Here is a 12,353-nt window from a genome sequence, read left to right on the forward strand (position 1 = left end):
CTTATTTGTTTGTTTCTGTTTTATCTTTTGTTACATGCTTCAATATCAGCCGACAAACTTTGCGGTATGTTCTTTTTTTAGAGTTAATAATGTGTGGGTGTGTTGGTTTATTTTTGTTTTATTTATTTATTTTTATGGGTAAAAGAGTAAATAAAGTCGGAAAAAGAAAATTTTCGATTGTCATTCCTTAAAATTTTAATGTAGAACAAATATATAGTCTTGTTATTTTATTTGATTAAGGTAAGTTTGTCAGTGACATTTATTCCATAGCAAACTTTAAATACCTACTAGTTTGAAAAATTTAAATTGTTATTTACTTAAGAACATACTTTTTTTTTTTATTCTTATTATTTCTTTAGTTCTTTTAGTTTTGAATGACTTGTTTGTGCATGTATTAAATCTGAGCATGAATTTGCTGATACAAACGTTAATAACTAATTAATTAATTAATAAATTAATAAACATGTGAACTGTCAATGATGTTTTTTTAAACTTTTTAGAATTATATGTATTATAGATATATAACTTACAGCTATATTATTATTATTATTTTTTTTTTTTTACATAATTCTTTAAATTCCAGGGTGAATTAGAACAACAATTGCTGCAAGCCAATCCAATTCTTGAAGCTTTTGGAAATGCAAAAACTGTGAAGAATGACAATTCCTCTCGATTTGTACGAATATACTTTAATTTTACTATATTAATTTATTTATTTTTTAAAGTATCATAATACTTTCTTAAAACATTTTACAGGGTAAATTTATAAGAATAAATTTTGATGCTAGTGGTTATATAGCTGGTGCTAACATAGAAACCTATTTATTGGAAAAATCTAGAGCAATAAGACAGGCTAAGGATGAAAGGACTTTTCACATATTCTATCAGCTGTTAGCTGGTGCTTCAGCGGAACAAAGAAGTTAGTGTAAACTCTGTTTTATCAATAGATTAAAGAATTGTTAGTTTTTAAATAATATATTTAGACGTTTTTTATACAAATCATATTGAATTAAATAGTCGCTTCGGCGTCACATCACTGGAATATCACTAAAAAATATATTAGAAATTTTCGGTAAATAACCTCAATCTAACCGCTTGGAAGAATAATTTGCTAATTCATCCGCTTTCACTTTGTCCTGCAATTCATAGTGATCGTTTTGCTAAAAAGTTTTTTATTTATTCCCTTAGTAATGGGATTTTTAATATTAAATTCTTAAGATAATCGTCCTTGGTCAAAGTTCTCTGTGAAGTTACAAGAATAAACTGGGAAAAACAGCAAACATCGTTTCCAGTCGAAGCGAAGTCTTTTGTCGTTTAAATTAACCACACATCTCCTTCTCGTACACCCTGTTGAAACGTAAACATGGTCAAGAATGTATAATTAGCAAATCAACCATCACTTACCATAAATCCTTCTCATGGATGACTTCAAAGTCAATTTATGAATTATAATTTTAATGGTTGCAGTACGAAAAAGTTATGAATCCTTTTTCAGACTTTGTCTGAACCAACCAACAATCACTATTTCCTTACTACCAATTTTATTTATTTATTTATTTAAGGCGCGTCAACATCTGAGGTTATTGGCGCCCGGAGCTTTTTTCAGTGCACTGCCAGCCTCCGGACAGTGTTCTCTCTTTACAGACATCACTGTCCATCACCGGACGGACAGTGAGCTGAAAGAAGCTTCTAGGAAGAGAAAATCTATGGGTCAGCAGCTGGATTCGAACCAGGGACCTCCGCGTGGGAATGCAATACGCTAACCGCACAGCTAATCCCTTCCGTTCTTACTAGAATTATTATTTTAAATCTAATTAATATAAGCTTGTTATAGATTGTTAAGTTAAATTTTGATTTGTCAACATTGCAGAAGAGTTCATATTAGAAGACCCAAAACATTATCACTTCCTAACTAATGGAATGGTGCAAGTACCAGGTGTTGATGATGCCGCAGAATTTCAGGCTACTGTTTCAGCAATGTCCATCATGGGCATGAGTGTGGAAGACCTTTCAGGTAAGATTGGTTCAAATAGAGAAAAGTTTATTTAGCCATTTTTGTAAGAATTATTGTTATTTCTGATTATATTTTATTTTTAATAGAAAGGCATGAAATAAAATGTCATTAGTTCTTCTCTGGTTTGTCTAATAAATACTCTTGTAAGATATGTTTTTGTTACTAATCCTATTAATTAAGAGAGTAGTAAAATAAAAGAGTGGCCGAAAAAGACTAATTCAGTTATTGGTTCTCACTTTTGAGATTCAAATGAATATTGAAATCAATCCCATTTATAAAAGGTACGAATTTCTGAAATAATATGCCCATAACTACCGTTGAATATGTATAATGAATATATTATTATGATTATACTGTAGTATAGTATATATAGTATGTATATTGTATAATATATAAATTAATAACTTAGGTTAAACTAGAATAAAACATATCAAACAAAATGTGATCTATTTTTCTAGGTGAATGTCACTTAGCTTTGTTATTATTTCCTCTAATACAAAGAAGTTTAGTTTAGACGGTAGTATTATTACAACAAATGATACTACCAGATATTGCATGTTGATTAATTAATGTGTACCGAATAAATCTTAACTTATTTTGTTCAATTATTTTGCAGCTCTTTTCCGCATTGTAAGCGCTGTGATGCTGTTCGGAAGCATGCAATTTAGACAAGAACGGAATAGTGATCAAGCTACTTTGCCAGACAATACAGTCGCACAGAAAATAGCACATCTTCTTGGTTTATCAATTACTGAAATGACAAAAGCATTCCTTAGGCCAAGAATAAAAGTTGGAAGAGATTTCGTAACTAAAGCCCAAACCAAAGAACAGGTTCGAAAATAGATTCATTAAATTAATTTTATTTCAACCTAAATCCATATTTTCTATGAGTGATGATAATTTTGAGAAGATTAAGCGGTTGCCATATTTCCATGATAATTGCAAGAGTGCCCTAGTGCGATCCCTTTAGAGAAATAAGAGGTAAGTTAATAATCCACTTAAAAATAAAAACATCGAAAAATCGGCCTAATGTTATGAGAATCCAAATCATCTGTCCATTGGCTAATAATTTTCTGGTAAGAAAGAAAAGATTGTGTCTGCCGAGATAAATGGCATTACAGGCATCGAAGTGGTAGACAAGTTTGCAAAGGAGGCCACTAACAATAGCGAGATGGAATGTTTTATATTACCTACCTATTTACCTATGTAAAATCTAAGATTACATAACTTCTGTAGGATTACCTTGTTGGAATTGCAGACAGACTAGAATGGCATTTTATAAGTCTACCATGCCCAAATTACCCAAACGACTACGGTTCAAAGGATAGGCTATGAATAAGAGGTTGTTACTACTTTAAGTAAGTTATGATCAATAAGAGATCAACTCTAGGATGGAATAAATAATAAGATCTCAAACATTTAATAATAGTATTACGTTACACTAAAGAAAAAAGGGAAATACTCAATATTTCATTCAAATAGTCGGTACTTAGGCGCAAGTATAAAGTGTGTTAGAATTTACTTTTTCATAAAACAAAGAGTATATATTGGAAGGAACTTTCAAGTGATTGGAGTTGTTTATCAGATTCAATGGAATTTCTCTAATTAAGTTTCGTAAAATCAGCTCTACTCCTATTGACCTGAGAACAAAATTGAAAACGTGAAAAATAGCATAGTTTACTATTAGTTCCATTTTATGAGAGCAATAAAATAAATAAGAATGGCCAAACTAAAATGATCAGAACCAAGATCATACATTTATGCGTATTATTGCATATTCAGTAAAGTTGGTTTAACATTTATTAAATAAAAAATTGACTGCATCCAATATAGTCATTTATTTATTTCAGGTTGAATTTGCTGTGGAGGCTATTTCTAAAGCGTGCTATGAAAGAATGTTCCGGTGGTTGGTTAACAGAATCAACAGGTCATTAGATAGGACAAAGAGGCAGGGTGCATCTTTCATTGGCATTCTTGATATGGCTGGATTCGAAATATTCGAAGTAAGATTTGATTTTAAAATTACTTTTCTTTAGCTAATACCGCAGTAATATACATTTTAAAAGATTTAAAAGAATTTTTATTTTTTTTATCTTAGGGGTTTATATTCAACAAGTCCTCGAACTTACTTAAAAATGGTTTATTAAAATAGGTTGTGTTTAGCAACTTGAATTAATTCATTTCTGCACAATTTAAATTTAGCATTTTTCCATAACCATGTAATACCCAAACTATTCACATGCGTACAATAAGTGTGGAAAGCAATTAAGGGTTAGTCTTCTAAAACTTTCTATTAATGGTTAGTTATTTTGAAATTAGCAATTAATATAGATAGCATTTCCGTTGAACATAATTAAAAGATTTAAGATTAAAATACATTTATATATGTATATATGTAGGTTACAAATCAGGCCTGGGTTAGTTTTGTTAATTAAAATTAAACTAATAATTTCGAAGTTTCTATAATAATTCCTTGCGTTAAATATTTCTAACTTCATAAATATTTCTGCAAAAAGTCAAATACATATTTCGTTCAAAACAAAAGGTAATGTAATATCAATGATTCTTCTTTTAAGTTCATATTTATAAATTTAATTCATCAGCAAAGTTGAATGCAGGGATATCATGGCAAAGAAAATTTTCATTTGGTCAGCTTCCTTTAGATTTATACTCTTTCTAGGAGCTTTTTCCAGCTCACCCACCGGTGAGTATTCACTAACGACAGAACACTTTCCGGAGCTCGGTAGTCACTCAGAAAGGTTACGTCACCAATATCTAAGATGTTGAATATGCTTTATGTAGAAACATGTATAAAATATGCATTATATATATTAAAAACAAATATATACCTACAATATTTCGTATTGCTTTAAAACGAGATACATTTAATTACATTGCGAATCTTATAATTATATTTTTCATATGTTTATAGCTGAATTCTTTTGAACAACTCTGCATCAATTACACTAATGAAAAATTGCAACAACTCTTCAATCACACCATGTTTATACTGGAACAAGAAGAATATCAAAGGGAAGGTATTGAGTGGAAGTTCATTGACTTTGGATTAGATTTGCAACCAACTATCGACCTTATTGATAAGGTATTTCAGTTACTTATAAACAAAATAAAATAAATTTAGATTGAAATTGATAATACACTTAATTTCATCAGTTACATAAATAAATCAATTCCAATAAATTGTTTATGTTAATGCATTAAATTACCTTTTATTTTTTCTAGCCAATGGGTGTTATGGCGTTATTGGACGAAGAATGTTGGTTCCCAAAAGCGACGGATAAAACTTTTGTTGAAAAGCTGGTAGGAGCACATAGTGTTCATCCAAAATTTCTCAAAACCGATTTCAGAGGTGTAGCTGATTTTGCTATCGTCCATTATGCCGGAAAAGTATGTAATTTTCATTTTTTTATTTACGAAATAATTTTTTAAATTATTGCTAATGATATTACACGATGAACTCTTTTTTTAAATTCGTCAGGGATACAACAAATGTGTGGAAGGTTGTAGCATGTAGAAACATGATATACTACATATTTTTTGTCCTCGCCAGCCTTTAGGAGGCGTAGAAGTACCTAATATGTATTTATAACCATCGGCCAAATTTCTAATTATCTGTCATATCGATATGGACACCGCAGTTTACTCGAAATAATTTAAATATTACAAATTACCAATTATCTCAAGTGATTTTAATTTCCCCTAACTTAATGTCTTTACAAGATGCAATTTTGAAAATTATCAATTACAAAGAATTTTATTATTTTTATTATGCTCTTATGAAGAGACATGAGATCATATATACACAATAGATATTTTTACAGAAAATACAGGGCGCAAATTTATGATTAGTTTGGTATCTTCGGGTTGAGTTTCCACCAAAGAAATCCTACTAATATGTAAGGCTTATTGCTATGTTTATTGTGCTATCTGGAAATTGTAAAATTTACTTTTGTTCCTTCTTTAAAGTGTATTTTAAAAGCGTGCCAAAATAATTTTTAAACTTCAAAAAATCCACAAAACGAAGTGTTTTTTATCTGTTTATTTCACATTTTTAAATGGGCGAATATCGAACCTTATTATGGGTCCCCCTAAAAAACAACTTTCGGTCATCTCGAAACATAATAATAACTGATATTAATTTTAAAAAATCCAAATTTATTTTAGGTAGACTATTCAGCAGCTCAGTGGTTGATGAAAAACATGGATCCATTGAATGAAAATGTGGTATCATTATTGCAAAATTCACAAGATGCATTTGTAGTTCACATATGGAAAGATGCTGAAATTGTTGGAATGGCTCATCAGGCACTCAGCGACACCCAGTTTGGTGCAAGAACCAGGTAGAAAATACAAATAATGATAATATTGTTATCATCTATTAATTTAGAAAACGAATTTTTATAAAAAGCATGTTTGGCCAGCCTTATATTATTACCACAAATAATTGTTTGTTGACATTATTACTTTGTTTGTATGTATTAGTTGAATATACATATTAACATATACATAAAACATATGTCGTATGTTTTAAAAACAACCGAAAATAAAGTAGCATTATTTTCAGTAAATAATTTGCACAAATTTGTGTTGTGTAATTATAATTTATTGACTTGGCCAATTAAAACAAGAATCATGCTGCGGTTTCACTTATTATTAACTAGAAACCTACTACCAATACTTCCAACGCAAAACATTTATTGCTTTCAAGTTTTCAACCTTGCAGCTCTAAAGATTTCATTGTTTTAAGGCTGGCCACTCGTTATAACTTAAATATGTATTTAACACATATAAAATATTGTGTCTGACCAATACCTATTGAATTAAAACAGTATTGTTTTCCACTTGCATTATCCCTTCCCAATAGTGCACCAGAACGGTAAGTTATTGTTTTGTTAATTTGAAACACTCACAAAAAGAAATGAAAAGAAAAAAGATATATAAAATATGCATGCCGAATCAGTTCTGCAAAAAACTTTTTGTATTTTGTATTATTTATTTATTATTTTAGGAAAGGCATGTTCAGAACAGTTTCTCAGCTTTATAAAGATCAACTGTCCAAATTGATGATTACACTAAGAAACACTAATCCAAATTTTGTTCGATGTATTCTGCCAAATCATGAAAAGAGGGCTGGAAAAATAGATGCACCTCTCGTACTAGATCAATTGAGATGTAACGGCGTATTGGAAGGCATTCGGATCTGTAGACAAGGCTTTCCAAATAGAATACCATTCCAAGTAAATATTTGTTTTTGTTTATTAATATAAACAAATAAAATTCTTTTTTTTTTAAGGCTTTTTACCATAAACTAAATATTTTCAAAAGATTTTTTTTTTATATATAAATCGATTACTTACATTCAAAATACAGTTTTTTTTCTCTCTCACACACAAAACGAAGCTTATTCATCGTCTATGTTATATCTCAACTTATACATCGTCTATAGCTCGCTAATTAATTTTTTTCCAGGAATTCCGCCAGCGTTATGAGCTACTTACACCAAATGTTATTCCAAAAGGTGTAAGCTTTATGGATGGGAAGAAAGCTTGTGAAAAAATGATATCTGCTCTAGAGCTTGATCCCAATTTGTATAGAGTGGGACAGTCAAAGATTTTCTTCAGGGCTGGAGTGTTGGCGCATTTAGAAGAGGAAAGAGATTACAAAATCACAGATCTTATTGTGAATTTCCAGGTAATGGAACGAGATATAGTAGAAAACAAATGTGATTCCTAAAATGTAGTATTAATTTGTATAATACCGTAAATTCATAATTAATATTCACGGTTATTATAAGCAGTGAATAAAATCTGGAGTTATAATATTTGTGCTTGATGCAGATAAAGTTTATATCCATTTTTATTTGAATTCCAGGCATTTTGCAGAGGATATTTGGCTCGACGTAATTATCAAAAGCGCTTACAGCAGTTAAATGCTATAAGAATTATTCAGCGCAATTGTTCAGCCTACTTGAAACTTAGAAACTGGCAATGGTGGAGGTTATACACTAAGGTACGCTTATCGTAAAATAATTCTTTCACATTAGAAATGTTGGAATGACGTAAGTAGAGATAAAACTTTTACCCAGTTCGTCTTAATATTAGATTACATTGTTTACAACTTGTAGTCGACATCCTTACTACTATTATTCTCATTATGGTGATTTTCAAATTATTAGTAGTAGAGTCCTTAACATTAAAATGTGTTTATCTTGTTTAAATTTAGGAATTCAAATTCTATAATTATTTTTACTTTGATTTTTTACAGGTTAAACCGTTGTTGGAAGTTACAAAACAAGAAGAGAAACTGACACAAAAGGAAGATGAATTGAAACAGGTTAGGGAAAAATTAGAATCACAGGTGCGAAGTGGAGAGGAATACGAAAGAAGACTGCAATCGGCGTTGGAAGAGAAAGCTGCATTAGCTGAACAATTGCAAGCTGAAGTTGAATTGTGCGCAGAAGCTGAAGAAATGAGGGCCAGGTAAAAAAAACTGATTCATTTTTTATTTATTGTTAAATTTCAATGTTATTATTAGTCATTTAATTCTATTTTGTAGACATACTCTCTAGTCAATTTAATGTTTTAGATTGGCGCTTCGGAAACAGGAATTAGAAGAGATCTTGCATGATATGGAAGCAAGAATAGAAGAAGAAGAACAACGTTCTAATGTTCTTGCTAACGAAAAAAAGAAATTACAACTTAACATTCATGTAAAGACTTCGTTAAATGATAGTGATATTTTAAATTTATTTGCTTTTAGCACATATTCCTTAAAAATTAAAATTCAAACATTTTAGGACCTGGAAGAACAATTAGAGGAAGAAGAAGGTGCAAGGCAAAAATTACAGTTGGAAAAAGTGCAAGCAGATGCTCGTTTAAAAAAAATGGAGGAGGACTTAGCATTAGCCGAAGACACAAATAGTAAACTTATTAAAGAGAAAAAGGTAAGGAGAATTTAAAATTGTACTGGTTGTTGGCATAATTATGGCTTTTCATAAGAAAATTCTTCTAATTATTGTTTAAGCTTATAAAATTACTCAATAATATAAAATTTAAATCTTAAATGTGGTAACAAATAAATTTTATCAGGTACTTGAAGAAAGAGCAAGCGATTTAGCTCAAACTTTAGCAGAAGAAGAAGAAAAAGCAAAACACTTATTTAAATTGAAGGCCAAACATGAAGCGAGTATTGCAGAATTAGAAGAAAGATTACTAAAGGATCATCAACAAAGGCAAGAAATGGACAGAAACAAGAGAAAAATCGAAACTGAGGTAACATCAATATCATTTGCTTAAAATTAAATACAAAAAATTACCTTACTTTCAGTCCAGAAGTTGTTTTCACTCATCCACTGGTTTAACAGTCTCATTCCAAAAATATTTGAAATTGAGTTTGTGTCAGAAGTAAATTTTTTACAAAAGATGTTCATTAATGGGATTTTAGAAATGGTCCGTCTATTACCCTGGTGACTCACAAAAACGATGAAGTTGGAACGAAATGTATCTTTTGTTTTGGTCTACAGATGACATAAAGGTTACCATTAAAATTGTCAAGTTCTGCTGCCTCTTATCTGTAATTGTTCTATTATTGGCCCACTTCTAAAAAAAAATCACTTGAATGAATTTCGTTAAATTCAATTCATTTAAACACACATTTTGTGTTTAAATTCATACGTTTCATTGATATATTGAAAAACGTGTAATGACACTATATTATTTAGCAATTTAATAATGAAATAAATTTTGGGGAAGTAAAGTACGTTATGTGTGCTCAAGTTTTTTTTTACTTTCTGTAGGTGAACGACCTTAAAGATCAATTGAATGAACGAAAGGCTCAGGTGGAAGAACTACAATTGCAGTTGGGTAAAAGAGAAGAGGAATTGGCTCAATCTCTTATGAGAATAGATGAAGAAGGAGCTGGTAATATTTTTTTATATATAATATTTAATAGAATTTTTGTTGTTGACTTTTCTAACATTACTGCTAATTAGTAGTTCTGCTAATGATTTGCGGTAAATAAGAGTTACTTTGTACAAATGTGTCAAATTTTCTTTTCCAGGAAAAGCTCAAACCCAAAAAGCTTTAAGAGAATTAGAATCCCAATTAGCAGAATTGCAGGAAGATCTCGAAGCAGAAAAAAATGCTAGGGCTAAAGCTGATAAGCAAAAAAGAGATTTAAACGAAGAACTCGAGACTTTAAAGAATGAATTGCTTGATTCACTTGATTCAACTGCGGCGCAACAAGAACTTAGAACCAAAAGGGAACAGGTTAACTTTTTTTTCATTTACAAATTTTTCTAGACATGTTTTTAAAATTATATTTCAATATTTATTATATCTCAATTAACATTATATCTCTTAATTATTATTATATCTTTTTTAATAATTCATTAGTAATGAATTATGATAACTATATCAATTATGTCTGCTTTTAGGAATTAGCAACCCTCAAGAAAACTCTTGAGGAAGAAACTCAAATCCATGAGGTTACTCTTACAGAAATGAGGCACAAACACACTCAAGAAGTAGCTGCATTAAATGAACAAATGGAAGTTCTTAAAAAAGTAAGGCTTTTTACTCTGTAATCTTTAATTATTGTTACTTAATTTACCATTGAACTGTTGTGGACTTCGATTGTTAGTTTAGTTGAACTCTACTTCCGCTTTCCGTTAAAAGATATGGAAAAAAACCAATGATACTTCGTAAAATGGATTTGATTATGGATTGAATACTTATAAATAATTATAATAAGTAATAAGGCACTTAATTATTTTTAGACAAAAGTTTCCTTAGAGAAAGCAAAAGCACAACTTGAGGGAGATGCAGCGGAATTGGCAAAAGAGTTACTAGCAGCGGGGACTGGTAAGGCAGAAAGTGAACGTAAGCGAAAACAAGCTGAAGCATCTCTTATGGAAGCCACATCACGCCTAGCAGAAATCGAACGTGCTAAGTCAGAACTGTCTGACAGAGTAACTAGGTTACAAGCTGAAGCTGATGCTATTACACAGCAGTTAGAAGAGGCTGAATTGAAAGCTTCTACTGCAGCCAAAGCACAGGCAACAATGGAATCACAGTTACTGGAAGCACAGGTATGTCAAATATTTAATCAACTTTTTGAAGATAGTTAAACAAAATCTAACTTTTGGATCTATATTTAAAGGCACTTCTTGAAGAAGAAACGAGGCAAAAACTTTCATTAAGTTCAAAACTAAGGCAACTGGAAAGTGAAAAAGACGCTGTCCAAGAACAGTTAGAAGAGGAGGAAGAAGCTAAAAAGAATTTAGAAAAACAAGTAAGTATACTTACAAGTATGTAAGTGGTTTTCAGATTTTTTAAAGTTATTTTCAATAATTGTGCATTTTCTTCTACATCTCGCGGAGGTTAAAAAAAAAACAGTCAATATTTTGAATACTACTTTTCTTTTTTAAAAAAAGTCAGGATATATTAATTGCTTATTTGACATGTGAAAAGAAAAAAATTGCTGCTATATTTAATGATTTTCATTTCGATTAATTTTAAAGTACAAAGTAACTAGTTTTTTAAATATTTTTTCATAAAATTAATAAAAACAGTACACAGTTCAATTCTCTCGGAAAATTAATTATTTTTAATAGATTTAATCAAAATTCATTTTTGCTTTTCCTTAATATTGATGTAATTTTACGAATATGAGTTTGAAATTAAAAACCTCTTTGAAATTCGAAAAACTTGTAAAAAAATATATTGTAGCTAGATGGGTACCTCAACGTTATCACGGTAGATGTCTTTTTAAATAAATGTGTTAGTTTCAAATACAATTTTCCGTTTCTAATAGTTATTGCAAAAAAATTTTGGTAATGGTTATGAAGCAGTAATTGATAAGCAATATTAAAATAATTATGAAATTATGTTGTGGTCATTTAAGATTTATGTTTGTTAAAACATGCAGGATGAAAACTTGGTTAGTAACTTCTTTCAATTCTGTAATAAAATTAATAACCATTATATATGCTCTATAATTATTCAAAGAATATGAAATTAGTAGGTCTTGACTAAATGCTTTTTCCACAGATTGCCGCCCTTAATCAGCAAGTTACTGATGCTAAGAAAAAAGCTGATGAAGAAAGTGAAAAAGTTAGTGAGCTTGATGAATTGCGGAAAAAAATGCAAAAGGTAGGTAAATCAATATTAGTATAATAAACGTCAAATGCGTAGAGGCATTTCTCATTTGGCGTTAATAGAGTAAATGGAGGGTTTACCATTTAATCATAAAAGAGTTAATGTAGCTGAGAGTATAGAAAGAGTGCCAAGATCAGTGGCATTTGTGGTATTGGCCTCGA

General features: G+C 30.1%; 1 protein-coding gene across 11 annotated transcripts in view; it reads left to right on the plus strand.

The window, feature by feature from the left end:
* Positions 1-12,353, plus strand: part of zip (myosin heavy chain 10) — a 132,947-nt gene that overhangs the window by 109,000 nt on the left and 11,594 nt on the right. For 8 of the 11 annotated variants that reach the window (XM_074118224.1, XM_074118233.1, XM_074118225.1 and 5 more), the window contains 22 exons: positions 50-64; positions 584-676; positions 757-919; positions 1,871-2,014; positions 2,631-2,845; positions 3,865-4,017; positions 4,947-5,117; positions 5,258-5,422; positions 6,200-6,375; positions 7,044-7,272; positions 7,505-7,726; positions 7,907-8,044; positions 8,300-8,514; positions 8,621-8,744; positions 8,832-8,978; positions 9,124-9,306; positions 9,831-9,954; positions 10,094-10,302; positions 10,470-10,598; positions 10,812-11,123; positions 11,195-11,326; positions 12,085-12,186. In XM_074118224.1, coding sequence (XP_073974325.1) covers positions 50-64; positions 584-676; positions 757-919; positions 1,871-2,014; positions 2,631-2,845; positions 3,865-4,017; positions 4,947-5,117; positions 5,258-5,422; positions 6,200-6,375; positions 7,044-7,272; positions 7,505-7,726; positions 7,907-8,044; positions 8,300-8,514; positions 8,621-8,744; positions 8,832-8,978; positions 9,124-9,306; positions 9,831-9,954; positions 10,094-10,302; positions 10,470-10,598; positions 10,812-11,123; positions 11,195-11,326; positions 12,085-12,186 — 3,561 coding nt within the window. The remainder of the gene's footprint in view (positions 1-49; positions 65-583; positions 677-756; positions 920-1,870; positions 2,015-2,630; positions 2,846-3,864; positions 4,018-4,946; positions 5,118-5,257; positions 5,423-6,199; positions 6,376-7,043; positions 7,273-7,504; positions 7,727-7,906; positions 8,045-8,299; positions 8,515-8,620; positions 8,745-8,831; positions 8,979-9,123; positions 9,307-9,830; positions 9,955-10,093; positions 10,303-10,469; positions 10,599-10,811; positions 11,124-11,194; positions 11,327-12,084; positions 12,187-12,353) is intronic. The other 3 variants (XM_074118229.1, XM_074118236.1, XM_074118231.1) reach the window with 1 other exon arrangement.

Source organism: Rhodnius prolixus, unplaced genomic scaffold (genome assembly GCF_049639745.1).
Source record: "Rhodnius prolixus isolate KJV_2025 unplaced genomic scaffold, Rpr scaffold_2, whole genome shotgun sequence".
Lineage (NCBI taxonomy): Eukaryota > Metazoa > Arthropoda > Insecta > Hemiptera > Reduviidae > Rhodnius > Rhodnius prolixus.